At 52.4% G+C, this 25,707-nt stretch overlaps 1 protein-coding gene across 1 annotated transcript; it reads right to left on the reverse strand.

Annotated features, from left to right (window-relative positions):
* Positions 1-443: 443 nt before the first annotated feature.
* MAP3K14 (mitogen-activated protein kinase kinase kinase 14) lies at positions 444-21,226 on the reverse strand. The gene is made up of 15 exons (XM_008579550.1): positions 20,951-21,226; positions 19,585-19,654; positions 17,652-17,859; positions 16,950-17,564; positions 15,890-16,027; positions 9,549-9,678; positions 9,182-9,313; positions 8,555-8,659; positions 6,601-6,764; positions 5,936-6,086; positions 4,099-4,452; positions 3,820-3,926; positions 3,311-3,455; positions 2,304-2,404; positions 444-1,945 (listed from the first exon to the last, which is right to left on the reverse strand). Exons 1-15 carry the CDS (start codon positions 21,204-21,206, stop codon positions 1,781-1,783), a joined length of 2,841 nt encoding a protein of 946 aa, XP_008577772.1. The 5' UTR covers positions 21,207-21,226; the 3' UTR covers positions 444-1,780.
* Between the last annotated feature and the right edge of the window lie 4,481 nt (positions 21,227-25,707).

The raw sequence follows: 25,707 nt of genomic DNA on the forward strand, positions 1-25,707 counted from the left end.
CCTCAGAGACAGGAGGGGTGGCTGGAGGGCGTGTTGTGTGCACCCCCTGTCCATTCCTGGATCACGCCCAGCACCTGATCCCTTATCTCCCTTCTGGTGGTACTGGGCTGCCTGACCTAGGCAAAGGCACAAAGTGTGCAGACCTTGGTGTCCTCCCTTGGTTCTCCTCAGCCTGGCAGTGTTTGGCCAGGAACTGCCTTGCTGCCACCAGGCAGGGCATCTTTCCTAGCTGGTCTGAATGGACAGCCCAAAGGTGGGACTGGAGGTACCTACTGGGAGGAGTGGTGTGAAAAGGGGCCCCATTCAAGGGTAGAAAGCAGCCCTTGCCCTGAACAAGGGGGAGACTTGAAAAGACCCCACCAAGAAGGCAAAGGAAGGAAGCCCTTAGGGTTGTGGGGGTCAGTGAGCAGACAGCAAGAGTGGGGACACCCATGGCCTAGAAGCATTTGTCATCACTCAAAACTTTATTGCTCACAGAGTTCTCTACAACCTGAACTCTGCAGTACCATGGCTGCAGTTCTTCATGTGCTGGGGCGGGATCTCTCCATGGGAGCAGTCTGGCTCGATGTGAATAGCTGGACAGAGGCCACCTTGGCAAGATGTGGGGACAAGCTTCTCCCAAAGAGGGGTCTCAGTGCCCCCAGGCCCTAGGAGGTTAAGGCCAGCAGGCCCCTCCCTCCCAACGATTCACAGTTGATTTAATGCTACATGAGCAGCTCCCCAAGAGAAGAGGCTGGCCGGGCAACGGGGAAGGGGGTGCTCATCTTGAAATCTGAGATGGTTGAGGGGTCACATGCAGGTGGACAGGTCAAGACTGAGTCTCTTCACCAATCTCCTGGCCTGCTTGTCCCACCCTCCTGGACGGCAGCTGTGAAAGTGCTTTGAGGTCATCAGAGTGCAAAGTGTAGTCGGCAGTGCCCTGCGACATGGGATGGGGCAGGGCAGGGTCGATGTGACGCTGAGCTGCGCTCCTGGGGAACAGGAGTGCCTACATCCCCCGCTTTCTTCAGTCTCTGTTATGCCGTATCCTCCCACAATTCCTGACAGGTGGGCCTCATGTCACCCTTCTCTTTAACAGATGAGGGAACTGAGTGCCAGCTAGTCAGAGGCAGTGACACTCTGGGGAAGAGTGGCCAGCCACCAAGGAGCACGTGCTGGGGACTGAGAATCACTTCACTTCAATACCTTTGGTCCTTGGCTGAACTGGAGTTCAACTCAGGACCAGTGTGGCAGCAATCTGACACAAGAAGACTTCCAAGTGTCAGGCATTCCATCCTCCTACATCCGAAAGGGGCTTAGATGGCCAGGCAAGGCCAGACGAGGGGTCAGAGACCCCCATTAACCCAAGGCAGGCAAACCTGCTGCCCTGGTCCTGTACAAGACCTCGATCTGGGCCCTTGGACACCTGACACCCTCACCCTACCTGGGGGCTGAGGGGCCTCACCCCTCCTGACCCGGGCTGGAAGCTGCTCTCCCCTGACTGCCAGCAAGTGGTCACTGATCTGAATGGGTCAGGCCAACTTATATGGAGCAGGCAGAGAAGCACCTGTTCGTTTCCCAAGGGTCCTCCTGTCTTCCTCCTCGTCTCTGCATGTGGGCAAAGTATTCTCTTGGCGGGTCAGGCAGGACTCAGGTGGGAAACCCTGGCAGGTGTTTTGCTTGCTGCCATGTTGTGGCTGCCAACCCCTGGGAGCAGGTTAAGCCTGGATCTCCGGGTGGCATGGAGCACCAAGAAGGAAGGCTGCTTCTGACAGAGTAGAGCCAGCAGTGGAAGGCGGGGCTAGGGCCGGTTCTCCAGCCGGCCATGCTTGACCCTCCAGCTCCAGGCAAAGCTGCCATCAGGGGCTAGGGTGCACTGCAGGTCAATCCCCGAGTCTGGCACTTCCATGTCATAGCGAACAGGTTGTCCATCTTTGGTCACCAGGCTGAAGGCTGCAGCTGGGATCTAGGGGCGGAGCAAACCAGTGTGCTGAGACAAGGGACTCAGAAGCCACCCAGGAGTGTAAAGCTGATGGCCCCCTACTGCACTGGGAGACATCTCCCTCCAGCCAAACAGGCAGCTTCGAGGGCACTGTCTTTCACTCTGGAAGACTCGGAAGATCCCACCTGGACCAAGTGGGTCTTGAAGACCTCTCAATCACCACTGCCACTCTTGCCCTGGGACTCTGGGGACATCTGAGGCCATGTCCAACTATTCTCTAGTGTGCCATTTCTACTTATTTGAAAACCTTCCTCCTGGAGGGCAGGGCCAGGTGCACTAGCTTCTGGGACTCTGCCCCTAAGTGTGTACCTTACCCGCTTACCTGGCTGCTGATGCCGGTCGCAATGTCTCCCACCTTGACCCGGTGGAACTCCCGGATGTGCAGGTGTTCGCCATTGAGAGACTGTATTTGGACCTTCACACCTAGAAGGCAGTAGGCAAGATGGTAGTCAGGAGGGCAGCTCCTGGCTCCCCAAGAAGGAGGGTCTTGGCAGGGGCTGGGGGAAACTTCTTGTTAAAGTCACTCTACCCTGTGTAGAGTGGAACAGGTCTGGCTGTGATGAAGTGGCAGGGATAAAATTTAGGCTGGAGTGGCCCCAATATTATACACCTGCTAGCTTTTCCTGGCCACCAACACCCAGGATTTGGCCTGCACATAATTAAGAGCTGAGCTTGGCTCCTATTGGGAAGCAGGATTCCAACTTTCAGTTCAGAAAGGAACTGAACACAAAAATTTTTAAATTAGATTGTAGGCAACCTGGATTGTTCCCTGAATTGAAGCAGCCTTTGGCCAGGCCATGGGATCTGATGCTACAAGTCACACCAGCCTGGGGGAGAGCCAGGGAACTGTGAGCTGATGAAGTCCTTGTTCTAGCAAAATCACAACATAACCTATGTAACCAAGCTTGAAAACTGAAAAATCACATGTTGTCTTTCTATCTTCTAACCTCAAATCCCAGAGGAGGGGTCCAACAAACTTGTTGCCGAGTTCTTGATTAAAATGCTCATGGGTCCTGTTCCTTCCTTTTCCCTTCTGAAGGCATTAATTGCTTGGTTTCTTGACTCCAGGCCAGGAGAGGCTGCTCTCCTCCCCCAGCTAGGGGGCCTTCTGGGACTCCACCAGCAGCCAATGAGGGGACAATGGTCCTTTACTGTCCCATCAGCCTTTGCCTAATTACTAGCCAGGGACCTCACATTTTAGGCACCAGGTGCCTTCCTCTCCCTTCCCCACTATGCCAGGGAAAAGGACCATGAACCCTCAGTCCCAGGCAGATCAGTCCCAGGCAGATCGGCTGCCATGAGGCTGCTGAGCAGGTGAGTTGACAGTACCATTGAAATAGCTTGGGGTGTCGGTGGGCCGCCCCCGGGCCAGCACCATGTTCCAGCTGGAGCTTCGAGCCTCTGCCTGGCTGCTCCACGAGTGTATGCCAGAACTCAGGGTGTCTCGTGAGCTCTGAGAGGCCTTTGATGGGTTCTGAAACAACAAGAGTGGCCAAGACTCAGGCCCCTGGGCTCAGGGAACCATCTCCGGCCTTGGTTTCATTTGGGACAGGGGGTCCTGGGCCCTCCCCTGGAGTGAAGAGCTGCTCGTGTCCTAGGCTGGAGGAGGGTAAACGGTACTATGGGGGGAGCAAAGGCTACCTCCCCTCTGTCCCTGGTAGCCAGACTCATTCCCTAATTCCCAGGACTGTTGAAGATGATGTCTCACTCTGAAAAACCATGACCTCCTGCCCCAGTGAGGACCCTCCCAGAAGGAAGGGGTGACCCCGTCACCCACTGTCCTGCCACTCCTTGCACACAGCCCATTCACCAGGGCTCCGGGCCCATAGCCCACTCACCTTCTCACTCTCATCTGACAGGGAGAGGCTGTCGATGCTGAGGCATGAGAGAATTTGCTCCTGCTCCTCCAGAGAAAATGGCTGCGACAGGCTGTTCAGAAATAATTCTGCAGGGAAAAGCGGAAGGTGGCTGTGAGAGACCCACTGGGGCAGGAGCTGAAAGAAAACCCACGACAGACAGACAATGGAGACACACGGCCTCAGCGGGAAGCCCAGGGCCAGTGCACAGGGACCCAGAGGCCCCAGGGCCGTGCAGCTGCTGTGGCTGGCTGCACACACCTATTTCCAGCTGCTGTAGCTCCTGCTCGGGGAAGGTTGCTTTCCGCTCTGGTGAGTTGGGGGTTTTGGCAGGGGCCGGGTCCAAAGAGGACAGAGGCAAGGGTTCCCATGTCCCAGACTCCTCCTTGCTCAAGTGCAGGGTTGAAGACTTGTTTGGCTCTGGGGGTTCTGGTGGTAGAGGCAGCTGAGGCTTACAGGTCCCGCCTGTTGTGTCCTCAGCTGGCAGGGGCCCTGGAGCCCCTGGCAAGTGCTCCTTCGGCTGGGCGTGGGGGGTCTGGTGATAGTTGGCTTGGTTTGGCAGTGCACGTCTTGGTTCCTTATATTCTCCCCTCCAAGGGCTCTGCAGACCTCCCACTACAAAACAGAGAGCACACGTGGTGAGGTGGAAACATGCCGGCACACAGGTGCCAGACCAGGTAGGGATGGCCTCTCCTGCCTAGAGGTGGCCGGTGGGGAGCAGGGGCAGGACTTTGCTGGGGCACCTCGATGGCAGATGATTTAGGAGGGCAGTGTGGTGGTCTCCGGAGGAGGCCTCTTCAGTACGATGGCCCTATTTAACAGGAATAGGACTGTGTTTCTGTCTTTTATTCCATTTTCCTTTTAGGTATCAGTAGCAAATTCAGAATCAGCTCCAGAGAAAAACTTTGTTAACAGTAAGGAGAAGATTTAAAAACAACTCTGGGACAAGACTAACTTAGAGTTCTCAAGTAAGCTGGCCTCCCTGACCTGCCATCAGCTCTCTTACCCTACCCGCAGTTAGTGCTTCCTAAGGGCACCATTTCTGTGGTATGGGAGGCAGTTCAGCTCCGGGGCCATCCTTGAAATTAATTATAACTACCATCTATTTTTGGTGAGGGGTTATGCAAGGTTTCTCATTCCTGTTTTATTAATTCCCTTTTTTTTTTTTTTTGGCGGCTGGCCAGTATGGGAACTTGAACCCTTGACCTTGGTGTTATGGCACCATGCTCTAACCAACTGAGCCAACCAGCCAGCCCTACTTATTCCCTTTCCTTTCCTCTAACTGCTGCTTTTTCCCTGCCCACCCCCCAGGAAACATTTTATTATGTTTAATGTGTCACTTTTGATTTGATCATGTTCTTGCACAATGTGTGTTGTTTTTATTGATCGATTTTTACAAAAAAGGCATTATGTTCTAGGTCTCATTCTATTGGTTCCTCATTCCCTCAACCTGTGGCTTTAAGGTCCACCTGTGTTGCTCTGGGAACGTCGAGTTGCTGGAGCTGCTGCTTAGTGATCCATGGGGCACCCCCACCTTTTACTGCTCCACTTCCTCAGTGAGGGACCCCAGACTGCGCTCAACTCCCCTCCCACATGTGTTGCTGCAGTGCACGTCCTCAGACGTATCCCCTTATGGATCTGGTGGGAATTCCTTTGGCGATGCATTCAGGTGCAGAGGTCTGCAGACAGCTGCCTGAGTGCTGCCAGGTGCCCTCCAGCAGAGCCTAAGGGTCCTCCTGCCCCACATGCCCACCAACACTTGGCACTACCAACCTTCTGATCTTTCCCAGTCAAATGGCTGTCAAGTGGTACCCAGCTTTCTTTTGCACTCTCTGATTCTTAGAGAGTTTGAGCTCCCTTTGCATGCGGTGGCCCCTCTTCCTCGTGTCATGAGCACTGCCTGCACGTCAAGGCATGGCACCAAACACCTGTACTCATGTCACCTCAATCTTCCTAACAGCTCAGAGGCTGGACTCATCCCCATACTCCAGATGGGTGAACGAAGGTTCGGAGAGGTCAGTTAAGTACCTTGTTCTTGACCATGACCTGCCCTGCCCCCTCCCTCAGCCACGGCTCTCCGCCCCTGCTGGGCTCTTACCTTGCTGCAGCGCCCGGCTGACCTTCCCCCACAGCTCTGCCGCGGATGCTCGGTACACAGGCTCCTTCCTCAGCCCCTCCTGGATGGCCTGGGCTGTGAGAAGGGCACAGGAAGGTGGGATCTCCCTCACAGGCGGGGGCTCGCTGGCGATCTGAGGGCCAAAAGACAGTGTGTAAGGCCTGCCCCCCTCACTGCCTAGCACCCAGCTTTGTTCCTGCCCTCCACCAATTCCCCTGCTCCTCGCCTACACTGTGCGGGGGTCTGTCACAAGGAATGAAGAGGTCTGGGCTAGATCAAGGGCTGGGACTTTTCCTAGAAAAGGAAAAAAAGGAGCCAGGTAGGACAGGCTAGAGCCAGGCAGCAAGATGCCCATGACCTCCAGGAACAGCCTGGCAGGAAGCAGGTGAAGATGTCTCAGTGTATGGACAGGAAAGAGCGCTAACCTGTGGCAAACTCAGTGAGACCCTTCAGCTACGATCTCCCCTTGTACCCTCAGATTTGGCAGCAAGTATCTTAGTCAGGATCCCACATTTATCATGTGAGCCTCCCCTGTTCCCGTCTGCCACTGAACAGCAGCCAAAACGGGAGGCCCCCTCCAGGCTTAAGCTCAGGCTCCATGGCCCTCCTGGCTTCCCCTCCTAACCATCCCAGGTTCTGTCACTGACCTTGAGGCAGAGCGGCCCTCGGAAGAACTGGGTCCAAGGGTGGCAGCCATTGAGCATGTGCAGCATCATGCAGCAGCTGCTCCAGACATCCACCTTGGCATCACAAGGCTTGCCCATCACCACCTCTGGAGCCATGTGGGTCTCTGTGCCAGGGATGTAGTCCCCTGAGAAAGCATGGGGGAGAAAGAAAAATCACCTGTGAACTCTGATGGCAAGAGCCTAGGCAAAGACCACCCCAGCCAATTTCTAGGCTGCCTTGAATTTGTCTCTCTTAAAGTATTTTAAGAAATAAAGCCTCCAAGTCAAACTGGCTGGGGATGAGCTAAGTCAGGGACTCGGCTGGGGACTGGTACAAAGCAACAGATCACCCATAACATGGGCTCTGCCCTCTGGACCAAACCTTTAAAGTGCTTTTTAAAAATGGGGAGGGGCCTGGACATTGAAAATTAGGTTGTAGAAGAATAATTACTGGTATGATGTTCCTGAAATATCAGCAAGTGAAAAAACAAACCAATAATAGAAAACTTATGTGTATAAAAGACTGGAAGGATCACTAGCAGATGTTAATTGTGGTTTTTTCCTGATGATTTGTATTAAAAATTTTTGCTTAGCTCTACTTCAAAAGATATTAGAAGAGATAGTATTTTTGTAATAAGAAGAAAACCACCAAAGTTATTTTAAGGTGGAAGTCAGGTGTCCATGTTCAATTTACACCTTCAGAATTACCAACACAGTCCTTTAACAACACACAATCAGGGCCGGCCCGGTGGCGCACTGGAGAGTGCGCCGCTTGGGAGCGCGGCGGCGCTCCCACTGAGGGTTCGGATCCCATGTGGAGACCGGTTCCCGCTCACTGGCTGAGCGCGGTGCGGGCGCGGCGCCGAGGGTTGCGATCCCGTTACTGGTCAGTAAAAAAAGACAAAAAAAAAAAAAGAAAAAAAAAAAAAAAACTTTTTTTTTTTTTTTCAAAAGATGACTGGTAAGGGGATCTCAACCCTTGGCTTGGGGTTGTCAGCACTATGCTCAGCCAGTGAATCAACCGGCCATCCCTATATAGCATCCGAACCCGTGGCCTTGGTGTTATCAGCACCACACTCTCCTAAGTGAGCCACAGGCCAGAGCCAGTGAATCAACCGGCCATCCCTATATAGCATCCGAACCCGTGGCCTTGGTGTTATCAGCACCACACTCTCCTAAGTGAGCCACAGGCCAGCCTCTACAATCATATACTTCTAAAAGACTGTTTTTCCTTTGGCCAAAATGAAATCATTTTATCGTTAATGCTGTAAATGAGAAAAGCAGGGTCCCAAATTGTGTTATAACGGCCTTAACTAGGTACAGGAAAAAAACGTGGAAGGAATTATCTAAAATATTCATGACTACGATTCTCTCTCTGGGTGACTGGAATGGTGAGAATTCTTTTCCTCTTCTTTTATACCACTTAACTCTGTATATGCCAAATACTTTACAATGGGCATGGATTATTTTAGTAATCAGAAAAATAGAAGTTAAAAGTAGACATTTCACCAGCTACAGAGCCCAGGCTCCTTGGTCAGCCTGCCCTCTGTGCTTCCAGCCAACCATGCTCTCAGAGGTGCAGAAGAGCTGGGGTCACAGGCTGGCCACACAGCTCCCCTGAAAAGGCCAGACAAGAGGGGAGGAGGTACAGAGGCTCTAAGGCGGAAGTCCTGGGACCCAGGGCGAGTCACCCAGCCTCTCTTGTCTTTTCCCTGCTTAATGGGAGCATCAGAACTGAGCACCTGACATCCATTATTGCATTTACACATAACAAAAACCTTATAGTAAGCCCCACTGGCTTAAGTACACTTGATGGATGTAAAGTGCTCCCATCTCTTATTCCTGTTATGGAAAGCACGGAAGGCACATGGCTAATGCTTAGTAATGGCTACTGGCTACTAACATTGCGGGGAGGGAGAGTCTGGGGGAGGCTTACCTGTGAGCAAGGACTTCCCCAGTCCATCAGGTTGAAGGCACATGGCATGGCCAAAGTCGCAGAGGGCTGCACGGCTCCCGTCGCTGGACAGGAGCACATTATCAGCTGCCAGGCCAGCATCAAGGAGGAAGAGGAACAGGTGAGTCATGTCGGGCCCCAGCCCACCCTGGCTCAGTTTGCCTGGACCTCCAGTGACCCTACGTGGCAGCTGCTGCTTCTGATTAGTTTCATTAGTCATGGAAGAAGGGAGGAGGGTATCGGTTCAGGCTAGAGGCAGGCAGCAGGCAGGATCTCTGAGGGTGTGGGGACAGGGACAGTGTTCACCCCTGGGGATAGTGCCACTCTGCTCTCCTGCCTTCACCCTCTCCCCGTGGTTACCAGGCTGTAGGAGCTCGATCTTAGTTCTCTGCGGGCACCATCCACTGGAAACTACAGTGCCAGGCTGAGGGCTTGGAGAACATCGTTCTCCTTCCCACTGGGCATAGCCCTATCACCTGACTCAAACCCTGCCAATGGAGATGACCAGACAGGCCCAGAAGATCTGGGAGGAAATCAGGCAGTACAGCGTGAGGGAAGAGCCCACTGGGGAACAGGGCCAGGGGTGGGGGTGGGGTAGTTGAGCCTCACCTTTGACATCTCCATGTAGGACCCTTCGTGTATGGAGGTATTCCAACCCCTCCAGGGCCTGGCCCAGGTAGTAAAGGGCTCGGTCCTCGGGCAGACAGCCCTTCTGCTTTATGAGCTGGCCCAGCGAGCCACCTAGGAGACCAATGGCCAGACTTTACAAGGGGCTTTCCCAGGCCTCCCAGCAAACCAAGGGCAAGAGTGAAGGGCAGGTGATGGAAACGCAGGCCTTTCCTGCAGATGCCACAAGGTCAGGAGGTTAAAAATGGATTGAGTGGAGACCAAGGTCAACATGGGCAAGACTCAGGGGGAAACCCTTGGCCCTGAATTTCAGGGGTGGAGGGAGAGTGGGTGGGACCTGGCTCCTTACCTTCCAGAAGCTCCATGAAGATGTTGACCCAAGGACCTTCCCTCACAGCTCCATACAAAGGGACAATTCTGGGTGAGGTCAATCCCGCACACGCCATCAATTCCTCTGCCCGAAATACTTCGACCCGCACCTGAAAGGCCCAGAGGCAGCTGTCAATCATGGTGAGGGGACCGGGGCTGGTTCTCTGGCATCCTGTCAGGACCCTTGGTGCTCCACAGGCAGGGGCTGCTGATGTTTCCAGTGATGACACTGGGGCCAGGCAGGGATCTGGTGGACCCTCAGAGACTAAACTGTACCATGTACCCTTAGTGTCAGGGGCAACTTCTTGTACTTAACTAAAGTTCTGTAGTGCTGACCATGTGCGAAAACACTATGACACTGGGGCCAGGCAGGGATCTGGTGGACCCTCAGAGACTAAACTGTACCATGTACCCTTAATGTCAGGGGCAACTTCTTGTACTTAACTAAAGTTCTGTAGTGCTGACCATGTGCGAAAACACAGTCACACAAAAGCTACATTCCTTATCCAGGTTCCCAGCATGCTGCTCATTCCCAAATCAGCCAAACACAGAACATTTTTTCCCAGCCCAAATGTCTGGACAATTTCTAGGACTTGGGACCTTTTGTTTATCAACATCAATGTCTACTCTCAGAAGCTGGGTTTCTGACTTATCTGACTCTGTCAAGAACCAAGATTCTGATTCTCTCGGGGGCCTCTGAATCCTCAGTATCCCTCTCAGCATTTTTCTTAACTCATTATAATTTGTCTCTTTCCCAGAGGACTAAAATGTCCATACAGACAGGGCAGTGTTTATGTTTATTCTGTTTGCAGCTATTTCCCCAGCACCTAGGCACATAAAGAGGCTTCTGGGGAGGAGTTTGGCCAAGGCCCTTCCCACCACGGACTAGCCTGTCTGGGATCATCCACTGCTTTCTGCAGGGACCAGCAGCTTGACATGGTGGGAAGAAATAGGGCTTGAATACAAACATCTTGGACTTAGATCCTGGCCTGATCATTTAAAAAATGGCAACACACTTCTGTCAACCCTGTGTTTCCATGAGTATACAGGGGGGATGGAGGTATCTGCTCCTGGGGAGAGTGAGGATTTGGAAGGATGACAACTGGCACCATGCCTGGCAACCAGTGGCCTCTCAGGAAGTGGTAGATCCCCACATCCTCCCTCCAGCTCAAGTAAGAGCAGCTTATTAAACACTTAGACTTAGTAGAGACTCATCTCCTTCCTGGCTGCTGCTGGTTCCTGGGTAAGCCTTGAATGGCATCGCCAGGGGGCGCCAGTGGTAACAGAACCAGCCTGGAAGAGATCAATTAGGGACCCCGCAGCTTTGCTTGGAGACTTGCTGACGGGAACAGCAGCTCTGATGATGTGGGACTTTTGGACTTTTGGAAAAGTGGAACATGTTTCCCCTCTTGTTACTTAAAGAATATCTGGTTTGGTTAATCAACTCACAGGAACTTTGACTCACTGTTGGCGCTTCCAGTTCTAAAAGGCCTCTGAACCTGAGTTGGAACTAATTCACCAACAGGACTTGTATTAGATCTCATGAGGTCTTTAACCTTACTACTCCTGAACCATGAGTTGAAGCACCCTGGGGGCACCGCAGAGAACTCAGAAGGGCACAACAGGATATTGTACATTTGAGGGAGATAGTGACGTTCAACATTTGCAGGACAGCGCAAACTACTAGCTCAAGACAATTCAGTTTCAACATGAGATTGCACTACATCTTTTTTGGTGATATATCTTCATGAAGCTAGGTTTTTGGAGGTTGCTCTGATAAAAAGTACTTCAGGGGGAAAATGTAAAACAGGAATGAAGGCAGTCATGTCCAATCTGATTTCAAGGTTTGAGAAGCTCTGCAGGGCCCAACAAGGAATCTGGTTGTTTAAGAACGGAAGGAAATTTTTCCTTTCAATTTATGTGTTTTGCTTTTTTTTTCTTTTTGTATTGCTTTTCAAACGGTTGCTAAGTTGTTTTAGGATAAAGACTTATTATTTGACCTAACTACTTAATAAACAGAAGTTAGGTATTTGTTTTGGCTTGGAATGCTATGAAAAAATTGTTGACATAGTAAGGGTTGCGAACCCTTAAGAAATGTGTAAGTCCTCTAGAGTGTCCCAGCAATGCCAGAAAACATTTCCAACCACCCAGACCAAAGCGAGTGGGAGGGACACTTCAAAATACCAGGTGTTGGGCTGGCTGGTTAGCTCAGTTGGTTAGTGCACTGCCTTGTAACATCCAAGTTAAGAGTTCAGATCCCCATACCGGCCAGCAGAGGTCAACAAACAAAACCTAAAAACTTCACTCTAAGACAAACAAACAACCACGAGGTGCTTTAAAAGTCTGTGCCAGCCAGAGAAAGCCAGCTGAAAGGGCAGCCCTGAGGGAGTCAGGTGGGAGCAAGCACCCCAGCCTTCCTGGATAGGACTAAAAACTTCACTCTAAGACAAACAAACAACCACGAGGTGCTTTAAAAGTCTGTGCCAGCCAGAGAAAGCGAGCTGAAAGGGCAGCCCTGAGGGAGTCAGGTGGGAGCAAGCACCCCAGCCTTCCTGGATAGGCCAGCTGCCCGTCTGGCATTTTCTCCTCTCTGGACTTCAGTGTCCTTGTCTGTAAAGGGTAGGGGCTGGACTGTGATGAAGATGTTCACAGAACTAATACATAATGGTCACTTATATGCCAGGCACAAATCCAAAAGCCACTTCTCTCCACTGAATTGCCTGGGGATTACTTTTTCCTCCATGAAACTCTCTTATTTTCTTTGGCATTTTTATCTGTTTTATTCCATCAGTGAAAAAGAGGATAATACCAATTCTGTAAGTTCTTTTGAAGATTCCAGGACTATAAACTATGAGAAAGTGACTAACAGTACCGGGCACATAGATATTCAGCAAAGATGAAGGTCCCCCCTTTATTTCCTCATCACCACCGAGATGTTCTCCCCTTGCTCCTTGCTCCATTTTCATTTGAAAGGTGTCCAGGGCCGGTGGCCACTTCCCTTCCTGCCAGGTGAATGTCTATCCCCTGTTATAATTCGAGTTCCTTCAGGTAAGGACTGTGGATTCCACATCTCTGTCCCCAGCCCCGGCACAGCATCTGGCACAGAGCAGGTGCTCAGGGACAGCTGATCTGACTTGGCCAAGGCCACAATGTCCCAGGTCAGTGGCAGAGCCAAAAGGAGGCTCCCAAAACTCATGCTTGAGCCAGATGTTCTAAAATGAAAGGTTCTTAGCCTTTTTTGGGTCACAAACCTCTGAGAATCTGATAAATGACATGGACTCTTCTCCATCAAAAATGTGTGCATGCCCATACACGCAACATACAAACACACTTTTGAATAAAGTTCCAAGAATTTATGGATCCTGTGAATCCATTCACTGACTAGGATAAGAACTTACATGTTGGCTGTTAAAAAGCACAAGTGAGGGGCTGGCCCGTGGCTCACTTGGGAGAGTGTGGTGCTGATAACACCAAGGCCACGGGTTCTGATCCCTCAATGGAAACTCCAAAGTCATATGTCTTCACTGCTGAATTCTGACAAACGTTTAAAGAAGATATGAGGATACTTCAAGAAGTTTGTGAAAAAATGAATTAAGATGGTAGAATAGACAGTCCCCTAAGTCACTCTCCCCGACAACTGATCAATATACAACTATTAAAAAGCAAAGACTGCCAGCCTGGGACCACTGGAGCTCAGGGGAAGAGGAGGAGAGACAACAGAGTTTGTGAAGGTAGAAGAAGCCACAGTGAGAGGGAAAATGGATCACTCCAACCATTTCAAGCCCTGGCTGCTTCAGGGCAAGCCCAGTGAGGGTGTGGAAAGAAGTTGCAAGACATACAGCAAGAGCCAGTGAAAGAAGCAGCTGAGCCCTTTGCATGAAGTTCCTTGGAGTCTTCTTGGGAGAAGAGGGCCTCAGAGTGCTCCATACCAGCTCCCAGGCCAGCAAGACCACAGACAGCATTCCCATGGACCACATAGGCATTTGGAGTGTGGGGGTGCAAATCTGCATGAAAGAAACATGGTAATCATCTCTACAGTGGGATCTCACTTTTATAAAAAAAACAACCACATGTTTATATATGCATAAAAAGTCTAAAAAGATATGTTAAAGGGTGGTTACCTCTGAGAATGGAATTGGGAACAGGGAGACTGGCTTTTTTTGTTATATGAATTCTTTTATAATGAGCCTGTGTTTGTTTGCAATTAAAAGCAAGATCAAACAAAAACCTTAAAAAAGAATTAAAAACCCTGCATTAAACCCTGGACCCATGCACGGTCAATCAGCATCTGACCTGAGGCTAAGGATGTTCTAGAAGAGGGAACAAGGTAGACATGGCATCACCAAGTGATACCACATGCCCTGGATTCTCCCCAGGGAGCACTGGAGGGGCACTGACTTGCTCTGACCCTATGTGCAGACTGACCTCTGACCCCAGGCCCACCTCCTCAGTCCCTGTCCCCTGATTCAGGAAATTTCTCATGAGGTCTTCCAGCTGAAGATCCTAAAGGATACCACTGCCTGCCCTAACCCCTCCCCTTGAGAGAAAGGGAGGCCAGCTGCGCGGGCCAACAAGCCGTCCCCACTGCCCGCTCCTGGCTGGGAAGGAGGTGGCGTTCTCAGAGTGGCCAGCTCTGGTGGGCTTGGGTAGCATCTCTGGGGCTAGAAAGTCCATGCTTTGTGCTTGGAGCTTTTCCGACTGCCTCGGGGGTGAGAATTGAAGTATTTGTCCTCTCTCACTATATTGGGGTTGTTTACCTTGTTGCCTGGGACTCTGAGGACCTCAGCAGGGGAACAGCTGAGAAGCCCAGTGACTAAGCTCCCAGCACTGGGTGCCTGTCTAGGACACTTCACACTCTCTCACCCTCCTCCCAGCAGCTCTCAGGAGGGACAGCTGAGCCTTCTCCGGTATCCTGGGGAGGGGAACTGTAGCTGAGGAGGTCGGGCACGTGGCCTTGGCATCCAAGTGGGAGATGATGAGCCACGCTGGCGAGAACTCAGCATGTGTTTCTGTCAGTGGGGGTGGTGAGAGTGCAGCTTGCTTATTTGACACAGTATGTCTGAAGGTTGGGGTAATCCTACAGACTGTCCCCTCTCATCCCACTACCCCAAAGCCCAAACTCTAGAAATCCAACACCCTAGTACAAACTAGGGAAGCCAGGTTAATTCACATCACCCCTTAGAGCCACAGGCACCCATGACAGCAGTGGCAGTGTCCACTCTGCATAGGGCCCGAGTGTGCTGGGCTTTTCTGGCTACTTAGTCCCTTTTCTTTTGGAGGTCAGAGTGTCTCTCACATAGGCCACTTGAAACAAGGTCCATCTCTGAGCTTATTTCACCCTACCCAGTGGGCCAAGAAAATGGTCTACAGAAATGTCTCTGAGGCCCTCGTGCTAGCTCTGAGGCTATGAGTTTGGGCTAGGACAAGGTGGCTTCCAATTAAGGTGAGCTGAGAGTTGGGGGAAGGAGAAAAGGTGCTGAAGAGGAGTAGGACCGATACCCTCAAGATCTGTGGATCTGTTGTCTCACCCTGGGCCTGGACTGTGTGGTTGACAAGATGAGGCCTCAGCTCTAGGCCCAGTTGTACAGCCTTGGGCAAGTCACACTACCCTCTCTGGTCTCCAGTTCTAACATCGGTGACATAAAGGGATGGGAGAAGTGATTCATGCCTCTGCCTCTGATCCATACCCCAGGCCACGAGTCTTCCTTTTCTTTCCCTGCTTCCCGAGGCATGGCTCAAAGCTGAACTCTAGGGCCAGACAAACCTGGGTTTGAATCCTGGTTCTTCAACTAGGCCAGTTACTTGCCAAATCTCATTCCTTACAATGTCCATCCCACAGGACTGTATTATACCTGGCCAACAGGAGGCAGAACTCGAACTCAAAGCAGATCTGCTGCACTCCCAGAGGGTGGGATAAGTGATAGGTGGAGGCTCCTGCTCTTACTACCTTCTGGTCCAGGTGGGGGTGGCCCTCTATGTGGTTTAGGGGTTTTAGCTCAGCATGAATTTCATGATGACCCCACCATCTCCCAGGTTTGACCTGCCTGAGGGCCAGGCTGTACTCAGACACCACAGCCGTGTGCTCACTCTCACCCTGCCCCTTACATCCACGCACAAGGACAGCAACCGTGCCAGGACATGGGACTCGGTGCTCCCTTCCAGTTCCAACTGACCCAGGGAACTGCCAAACTCTGTTAACAAGTCAGACCCAGACCACTCTGTGACTGTCCTTGAAAGAAAGACGGGAGAATACAACAGGCCTCCTGCCTGGCCTCCTGCTTCAGCCCCCGGAGCCCTGGCATGCTTCCATGATGGGCACACCTTTTTGACAGCACACTGGAAGCCGGTCTGCTTGTCCTCCATCCTGTGCACCTCTCCGAAGGAGCCTCTGCCCAGGCGGGGCTGCTGCGTGGCCCAGTGGACTTCTTCTCGGTACTCATAATCCACCGGCTTAAGTCTCTGGGGTTGGCAGGAGAGAGAAGCTGGTTTCAGTGGCCAGGACAGTGGAGGGACAAAGGGCTACAGTGGGGAAGGCTCCCTGCTGCTGGTCCTTGACAGGGCTGTGGGGCTGAGCCCTCAGACACTGCCAGGTCTCCAGCAGGGCTCTGGGAGGGGCAGGACCAGAGTGGGTCTTATAGCAATCAGGTGAAGGCAAAGGAGAGCTTCCCGGGCTGCCTGAGGCCACCTGATCCTTGTGATAGAGACCCTTCTCCCAGACTTGGGATTGTGGGACAGAAGCGGAACTGCCAACACCTTTGACAATGAAAAAACAACTCAGGAGCTACAAGGTGGAGAAAGGAACAGTGAAGAGAGGTGGGGGTCAAGGGATCATGTTAAAGGGGATGAAACAGTTCAGTTCCCCTTACTGGCCAGCTGCCAATAAATAAATAAATAAATAAAGTGGACAAAATAAACCCCAGAAATTAAAGTTTGGTAAAATCCCTTAACATGACAAAGTTATCCAGGAAGAGAGCTAGAGGAAAAAGGGAAGGAAGGGGGTAGTAAAGATGGGTAAATCCTCCTGTTTCATGTCAGGGGGCCATGAAATAACAGCTCGAGTTGCTATTGCTTAGTTCTGTTTCTTCAGCAATAATGAGGCAGCCAAGCAGAGGAACTAACACCAGAACTAGCTAACAAGGCTGTGAAAGTGCGGCTGGAGGGGAGTGGGGGACGACTGCTTTCACCACGATGAGCACTCTCCTACTATTTGACTTGTTACCACGTGCATATGTGACCCATGAAGTGGCAACCCATTGCCCAGGTCTGGCTGGTGTGAGCAATGCCTCTCCTCCAAGCAGGCCCCGCCCTGGCTCCCAGCTGTGGTTCCCCACCCTGGAGTTGGTGGTGGAGGTATGTGGATGGCATCTTTGGGATTAGTTACCTGGGTAAGCAGGACCCCCTCGTTGTCCTCTGTTTCAGGGATGGGCTCTCGGGGCCTGGAGCCCCCTGCCGACCAGGTCTTGGCCAGGCTGGCCAGGCTGTGGGCCTGGCCTGAGCTCACGCTGCCTTGCAGAGCGTGCACTAGGTATTCCTCCACAGAAAACTTCTCATGGGCACCACGAGAAGGGCAGCCAGGCTCCACGTGGGGGCCGGGCAGGGGCTTCTGACTATCTACATAGGCCAGTTTGCTCAGGTGTGGGCCAGGCAGGGGCTGCTGGCTATCTACACAGGACAGTTTGCCCAGGAAGGACTCCAGGGGGTGAGGTTTCCAGGGCTGAAGAGGGTGGAATGGGAAGGGATGGGGCAGTTTGCTGTAGGGGAAGGGGTGGGCGGGCCGGGGCAGGGGGCCTACATCCTGGGGGTGGTGGAGTTTCCACACATGGTTTAGACATTGCAAGGGGCTGATCAGTTTGTGGAGTTCCGCTCGAGGCAGTGCTGGCCGTAGGCCCTCGCCGAGTTTCTTAAAACAGAGTTGGCCAAGGCCTGGTTCCTTCAGAGGCTTGGTGAACTGGGGGGCATTTCTAGCATACAGGGTGCCTAGTGGAGATTCATCCTCCTGTGGGGGAAAACACAGATATTAGGACACAGGGCCAGGGCAAAGGCCCAGGCCCCTTGAACCAGGGGTCCAGGCAGTGGGTCTTACCTGCACTGGGACTGCACAGCTCTCCTGTTCAGGGGTTCTGGGGAGGGGTTTGGCCAAGGCCACTCCTGCCTGAGCCAGGGACTTCGGGTTCTTCTTTCGTTTCTTCCGGGCTTTGCTGCGACGCTTTCCCTTCCAACACACACGGGCCATCTTGCCTTCAGTTGCATGGGCCACATTGTTGGGGATCTGATCAAGACTCTCAGACTGGCTGTTAAAAAGGGACAGATCCACTTGTTGAGCAGGAGGAGGCAGGAAGACAGAATGGTTCAGATAACCGTATGTGGAGCCATACAGACCAGGTCAAATCCCAGCTTTGTTATTACTTGTGTGAATGTGGGAAAGTTCCTAAACCCCAAGGAACCTCAGTTTCCTCACTTATAAAATGGGCATAGTATTTTCTGCCATGCAGGGTAGAGATAAGGTTTAAATGAAATAGTTCATTTGAAGAGCCCACCTCAGTGTCTGGCCCCCAGGCAAGCTGCCAACAAAAGTGCTTCTGACTACGGTGCTGGGGCGCACGCTCGGCTCTTCTTGAGGAGGGGGCTGTCCCACTGAGTTCTCTCACTGCTCTCCGAGTGGGCTGCCCCGCAGAGCTCCCAGAGGGGGCTCCACACGCAACAAGCATTCTCATTCTGACTGACAAGAGTTTGTTTCTGTTGCCTCAGGAAGGAGGGACAGTAAAAGTGCTTCTGACTACGGTGCTGGGGCGCACGCTCGGCTCTTCTTGAGGGGGCTGTCCCACTGAGTTCTCTCACTGCTCTCCGAGTGGGCTGCCCCGCAGAGCTCCCAGAGGGGGCTCCACACGCGACAAGCATTCTCATTCTGACTGACAAGAGTTTGTTTCTGTTGCCTCAGGAAGGAGGGACAGTGGTGGTTGGAGGCCTCCACCCCCACTGGTTCCTAGAGCTATCTGGTTGCTGTGGGATGTAAGGAGCTGTGTAAACATGGACACCCTGCCTGCGCTGGTCCTGGGTACTGGGAGACTGCTCTTCTCTGATGGCTAGGAGCTCACCACCACTGTGGCTCTAGCTGGGCTCACATCTCTGCCAGGTACTGAAGGAACTGGCAACAGCAGAATTTCTGAAAGGGCTGCTGCAAACCAGCCGTGAAGCAGACCACAGCCTCAGCCACCTCCCCAGCCTCATCTTCTGCCCCACGAAGGAGGCGGACTCACTCAGCCCTGGGGACTGCTAGAAGCCTGCAGGCTTCTCTCAGGCAGCTAGACGAAGTGAGTGCACCAGACACACCCAACCTTGGGCAAAAGGCATCTGGGGCAGCTGAGGGAATTCGACCAAACACTGAGCATTTCTTGGTCCGGGGCAGCAGCCCTCCCCACGACCTTTTTGACTAGCCTTTTTTCACATTTTAATGCTAAAAAAGTCTGCCTGGAGGAGGAAGGAATTGTTTCTAAGGTTCAACTCTTAGTTGTCAAAAATCATCTTTGAGGGAGTGGGGAGACTGGGCCCCACCCTGGCTTCCGTGCATGGCTTGAGTCTGCCTGGGCCCTCCTGCTTCCCCTCATCCTCCCCGGTGTGTCTCGCACAAGGAAAGACACGGGTGGGTTTCTCCCCTGCAGGACAGTGAAGGCGGCCCCTCTGGGCCTGCGCCCGTGGTCACATGCCAGCGGGAAGCGGCTCCTGTTCCCAGCCCCCGCCCTGTTGATGGGAAACAAGGAGGTGCCACAAGGACTCTGAGGAGAATAAAAATAAAACGTCCAGTTGATGTGACCCAGAGGCAGTCATCCACACGCCGTGAAAAGCTTATTTGGCTGAGAGAGCGGCTCAGCCAGGAAAGCCTGGGCGGGTTCCAGGGCTGAACCGCAGGTGCTGAAGGCGGGAGCCAGGGTCAGCTGGGAGCAGCCTGGGCAGGCAGCTGGGCACGGGGCCACTCCGGTTCCAGTCCCCTGCCTTCCCGCTCAAGCTCGCCTTCTTACCTGTACTGTTTCGACCCAGCGATGAAAATTCGTTCTGAGAAGGTGGGGCTGAACTCTTGGCTATTCTCACCTTTTAAGTAAAGGAAAAGGGGTTGGATAAGCAGAAAGGAGAGGAGAAAGATAGGAATTCAGCACGTAGGAGAGACACTTTACAGAGATCCCCTCTTGGGCCACTCCTTCCCCCCCTTCCCAGACCACCTCTGTCTGAGGATTCACCTCCCGACCAGTGCCCCCTGCCCTCACTCACTGTGTCCCCTCTCCCTCCCAGCTGAATGGTCAAGAGCAGAGGGAACACCTAAAATATGGGGAGCATATGGTGCCCACTTCGCTTCACTTGGAGTAAGTGGCACGTAAGTGAGATACCCACATCAAACCCTCAATACAGCACCTGCGCACAGGAAATATAGGCTATTGTAGACAGCTCAATAAATATAGTCTATTATATATTTATATAGGTATGTGTACATAGTGTATGTGTGTGTGTGTGTATCACCATTATTATGTCACTCACTCCACTTTAATTTTTATTCTCTTATCTCTCTTCAAAAACCAACCAGAAGGAATTGGGAGATGAGAGGAAAGATATGTCGATGTGGGAAGTGCCATGGCAAGCTGTCTGGCTCTCCAGGTTCCACCCCAACAAACCTCTGGGTTGGAGGGTGGGTGCTGGAGAGAGAGGAGGACTCCTGGCCCCACCTGGACCTCCTGGAAGCTTCTATCTGGGGACGGCCACCACCACTGAGTAGAAGCATAAAGGGCACGACCAGGCCTCACCCTGGGGTTGCCTGCTGCCCCTGGACTGGCCCAGCAAGCCCAAGAGCAGGGTGTTTGTCCTATGGGGTGGGGCATCTCTAGGTGAAAGGTGGGGAAGGGCCTCCATGCACCAGCCAGGGCTTTCCAGGACACCTGGCCTTTCCTGTCTGGGGCCTCTCCAGACGCTCAGGCTGCTCAATCTCTAGGTGAAAGGTGGGGAAGGGCCTCCATGCACCAGCCGGGGCTTTCCAGGACACCTGGCCTTTCCTGTCTGGGGCCTCTCCAGACGCTCAGGCTGCTCAAGGTCACAGGAGAAAGTTAATGGCCTGCTTAACAATCCTGCAAAGGGCTCCCAAGAAGTCTTGCCTCCCAGCTCTCTTCCCCTGCTCTGGTCACGACAGGCATAGCCTCCATTTGCCACGACTCCTATCTGTGTTCCATCCCGGCACTTGTACAGTTCCCACTTCACACTGAGTCTGGACCCCCAGTTGTGTCTCATGAGAGTCTTGTAGAGTGGTCATCCTGACCTCTCTCTGCAAAAGTGGACCCTGGGCCTGGCCTCCCCTGTGCCCAGCCACCTGCCCCTGCATGCACAACCACCCCAGGCCCTTACATTCGGCCTGGGCGATGATGGAGATGGCAGCTGGCCCTCCCTCAGAGCCTTCCTTGGCTGTGCCTTTGGTGATCACGTCGTTCAGGATCTCCCACTTCCCGCAGAACACGGGGCTCTTCTCTACCGCCTCCAGCTTGTAAACGGGGCTCTGCTTCTTCCCCATCGGTGGTGGCTTCTCCTTGGCTTTGGCGAGCTCCTTCTGCTGCCCGACTGCTGAGCCAGGGGCGCCTGGGCAGGCCATTTCCATCACTGCCATTTCCCAGGCTCACGCTCACCCTGAGAGAGACCAAACAGAAACCAAACAGAACAGGTCACTCAGGGTCCCAGACCAGGGGGCACAGGAGGCACGGGTTGGAGGAGAAAGGGAGCAAAGGGTCTCTGCCTCTTTAGGCCACACATATTTATCCTCCAAACACCCCAAATGGTAATGGAGTCAACCTCTCAACATCTCCACATGTCCCACGTGGTGTAGGCCCCCAGGCTATCAGCACCCCAACATAAATGGATTTCTCCACTGTGCCCAACAAGGAGGATTCCAGCCCATTCCCTCTGGGACACAAATGTAGCACAAATATTGGGTTGGTTCCTTCTTGCCTTTTTAAGGGCTAAATCTTTGTCTGTTGCTTGTTTTATCGCGAACTTTGCTTCCCCAGGACAGGGTGGTGAATCCCATCCTTTAAGATCACCACCACCTCACTGACCCCACACAGCCTTGCCTTCTTAGAGCACATGTCTACACAGTCCACAGGGGCTTTCTCCAAGTGGAGAGAATCAAGGTTTTGTTTTGTCCCCTGGCAGGAGGTAGATATATGCATAAACTGAGAGTATGTGTGTATATATACATATTATAAAGTCTAAAACTCAACATGCAAATGGTACTCAGCACTTGACTTCTTTCCCAAGACTCATCTGCTTGTGAGTCTCCAGAAGACACGTTTTCTCCTCTAATGTCCAAACGCACTGGCTGCAAACTTCTTGTATCATTTTTTTTTCAGGCGACATTAGTAGTAGAATTCACATCAGAGGCCCTAACACCAACCTGTACCTCTAAAAATAGGACAAAGCATGAGAATTCACCTCTCTCTGGGTCCTGCCTCACCCAGCCATGCATTGCTGAGGATGATGCAAGGGAGAGCAGCCCAGTGTTGCCGACAATTTGGGCCAACAGCACATAGACCAGATTGTCATGAAAGAGAACAGCACCGATCTGAGATGGTTACCATTTGGAAACCTTTTAAAAGACTGGGACTTTTTCATAGGGCAGGGCCCCTCTGGGGTGTGACTTGCTTTAAACAAATCCTGAAAAGTCACCAAATGCAGACAGTTTTTTCATAATTGCTCTCTGACAGTAGGTTGGTCTTAAAGGTGTTACTAACAGCTTTGGTCTTCGCTGCTGTAGCTCCATGAAGCCTGGATCACTCCTCTGTTTGTTCTCTGGGCAGAAAGGTAGACCACGTGGGGCCGGCCCGTGGCTCACTTGGGAGAGTGTGGTGCTGATAACACCAAGGCCACGGGTTCGGATCCTATATAGGGATGGCCGGTTCGCTCACTGGCTGAGCGTGGTGCTGACAACACCAAGTCAAGGGTTAGGATCTCCTTACCGGTCATCTTTAAAAAAAAAAAAAGAAAGGCAGACCACGTGAAGCCAAAGTTCCAGTACCTCTGGCCTTTTGCCCGGTCAGGCCCGAAGAGGAAAGGAGACAGTGGGAAAGCGAGGAACACTAGGCAGAAGCGTCCTCCTACTGCACTGGTCTCACTCATCTTTTCTCCACGATGGCTACGAAAGGCTGTGCCGTTCGATTGGGAAGGGGGTGGGGTTTGCTGGTCATTATTAATTTGTTCCCCACATCTCTGCCTTCAGGAGCCTCCTAACTTTGAACTCAGAGCAGCTCCAGCTTCCAGCATGAATGCCTGGATTTGGTTCTGAAGGCCAGTTGCTAAGGAGGCCAAATGGGCAACCTCACAGTCACTTGATGATCTTAAGAAGTCTTAGGGGGATTCTGACTTCTGATTAGGTGAAAGGCCTCCAAGGCAGGCTATTTTTCTTGCAATCATAGTTTCATCCCACCACATACTTCCCCAACACACTCCACCTCCGAAAAAGAACTGATAAGGCCTAGAGTAGAGGTTACCTTTCTCAGCCTCTATTCCAGCGGAAATGAAATCTAAAGGGCAAACTAAATTCTCCAAGCCTAACAGTAGTAGAGTGTGCTTACAGGGAGCTCAACGTCACTTTAACCTGCTCCTTTTTATTTGGAGAACCTCAGGCCTAGTTAAGTGGAGACTAGCCCAAGGTCTCTCAGCCCACGTGTGGCAGGGGCAGACCCAGACCCCGGGCTCTTTAGTCCATGCTGCCCACTCCCCAGCCCCTGGGTTGCAGGCAAACACAAGGAGAGAAAACTCATGGTCCTTCCTGGTCAGAAGGATCCTGAGGGCAGAGGTAAGGCACACGGTTGCACCCCCAGTGTACAGCACAGCGGGGCACAGATGAGACAACTGATGTTGGCTGAACAAGGGACTCAAAGGATGAAGAGTGCTTTCCCATGACCTTCAGAGACAGGAAGATCCTGAGCACCAAGCAGGAAGACAGAATCCCATCTGATCAATGAGAAAAACAGGGCCAAGTGCGCAGTAGGTACTCCGAGAACAGCCAGCCATTCAGATCTAGCTGTGCTCGGGCTCACATAGCCTGTCTCTGCCTGGCATGGCCCAGCCCAGTGTTCCAGACAGCTCACCCTGAGCTAGAGATCCTCCAGAAAAGCTGTGGGGCACTCCCGCAGCCCAGGAGCCATCCATTCAGCTGGGCAGCCAGCCAAGGGCCCCGATCCTCTCTCTATGAGCACACCTGGCGCCCCTCTCCCTGGAGGAGAGGTTGAGATTGAGGCTGAGGCTGAGGCTGAGGCCGAGGCCGCCAAGCTCAGAGCCTCCTTTGCAGTTCCCTGATGACTCATCTGACAATCTGGTAGGCAGACAGTAACAAGAAGGCTGTTGAGAAGCTGACCCAGCAGATGGCAGCTGAACCTGTGAAGGGCATGGAGAAAACAGGCTGACCCTCAGCTCCCAGGGGCACAAAATCACGGCCTGGGAGCTGTAAAGCTTCTCCTGCAGCTGGCTTTCCTGGGCCACATGACTATGACTCAGACTCTCACCGAACAGCCTCCAAGTCCAAGAGGCTATTCTTGGGACCCTGGTCTGACAGCAGCCCTCCTACACATACATACGTGCTTGCTCCTGCTCTCCTTCCCCACTTCTCCATGGTTCTGGTCTACAAACACCAGGGTTCTGTATGAAGCCTGGGATGCTGGCCAGGTGGCCTCCCCAGCCCTGGGCTTTGACTGCTGGCTGTTCACCCAGCTCACAGCCCTGCAGCTTGGCCCCTTCTCTCTCCTGCAGTGTGTGGGGACTGAGGACCAAGTGGGAGTCAGTTAGGTCTCTGCCTCTAACAGCAAGTCAAAATCCTGATCCAAGACTTGGCCTGCACACTCTCCCAGCTCCATGCAGGCCTCCAATACTGTTGGATGAGTCATCAGGGTACTGCAAAGGAGGCTCTGAGCTCAGCAGCCTGAGCCTCAACCTCTCCTCCAAGGAGAGGGGAGCCCAGCATGCTCAGGGAGGAGGATCAGGGCCTTCGTCCAGCTGCTCTCTGCATCAGAGCTGAGGACGTGAGCAGCGCCACAGTCAAATCCACTGGCTCACCCACAAACCATGAAAACAAAAGAGGAAAGGAAAGGAATAGAACTCATCCTTTCAGGCCTGATGATAAACACGCCTGCTCTCTCTTCCGTGGGGCCTCAATGGTCCTCTGGAGAAGTCTCGGGGTAAGAAATACTGGGATGGTACCAGATCAACTCCTGGGCATAGCTGTATGAGTTCTTTATCTGGCCCAAGGATGGCTTCAGGGAGGTCTGTGAGCCCCAGAAAATATATGCAATTTGTATTTTCCTAGGGAAGAGGTCCATAGCTTCGCCACATACTCCAAGGATCTGCCACTCCCCAGCAGGTTGCTCTTAGTCCTCCCAGAAGATTGGTGCTAGGGCTAAATGCCTGGTTCTCGTTCTTTTCTTCCATTCCAAAGTAGAGCTCTCTAATGCAGTGGTTTCCAACCTGACTGCAATTAGCACATCCAGATGAATTCTTAAAACCTACTGAATCAGAGTCACCGGGTGTTAGGCCCAGAATCTGTACTTTGACAAGTTCTCTGGGTGATTCTGATGCTAAGGGACTGGAGACTACCATTTGACCCCTGCTCTATAGTCTATGGCTACAAAGTCTAAAATGGTAGCCACTTGCACCATACGGCTATTTACATGTAATTAAATAAAATTTAAAGATCAGTTTCTCTGCCACACTGGCTACCATATTAAACAGTGCAGATAGAGAACATTTCCATCACTACAGAAAGTTCTATTGGACAATGAGGGCCCAACACTATCACAGCAATGTTTTCTATAACAGCAAAATTTCTGTTCCTAGGATTCTGGGACAGAAATGACATTTAGGCTAAATGAATTTTTGATTCACTGAAAGGTACAAAAGTAATGTTTTAAATGTTGGTCTTCAAAGATGGAACCTTTCAGGCCGGCCCGGTGGCGCACTGCTACAGTGTGCCGCTTGGGAGTGTGGTGGCGCTCCCGCCGAGGGTTCGGATCCCACATACAGACCGGTTCCCGCTCACTGGCTGAGTGAGGTGCGGGTGCGACACGGAGGGTTGCGATCCCGTTGCTGGTCCCGGTCCGGTACGGGCGCAACACTGAGGG

Source organism: Galeopterus variegatus, unplaced genomic scaffold, assembly GCF_000696425.1.
Source record: "Galeopterus variegatus unplaced genomic scaffold, G_variegatus-3.0.2 Scaffold1910, whole genome shotgun sequence".
In the NCBI taxonomy this organism is placed as follows: Eukaryota; Metazoa; Chordata; class Mammalia; order Dermoptera; family Cynocephalidae; genus Galeopterus; species Galeopterus variegatus.

Excerpts from the sequence above, each read along its gene's own strand:
- MAP3K14 (XM_008579550.1), bottom strand. The coding sequence starts at position 21,206 with ATGGCAGTGATGGAAATGGCCTGCCCAGGCGCCCCTGGCTCAGCAGTC. Across the intron at positions 17,565-17,651 it reads GCTGTGCAGTCCCAGTGCAG|GAGGATGAATCTCCACTAGG; the intron begins GTAAGACCCACT and ends TTTCCCCCACAG. Across the intron at positions 6,765-8,554 it reads GGGGAAGTCCTTGCTCACAG|GGGACTACATCCCTGGCACA; the intron begins GTAAGCCTCCCC and ends ATGCTTTCTCAG.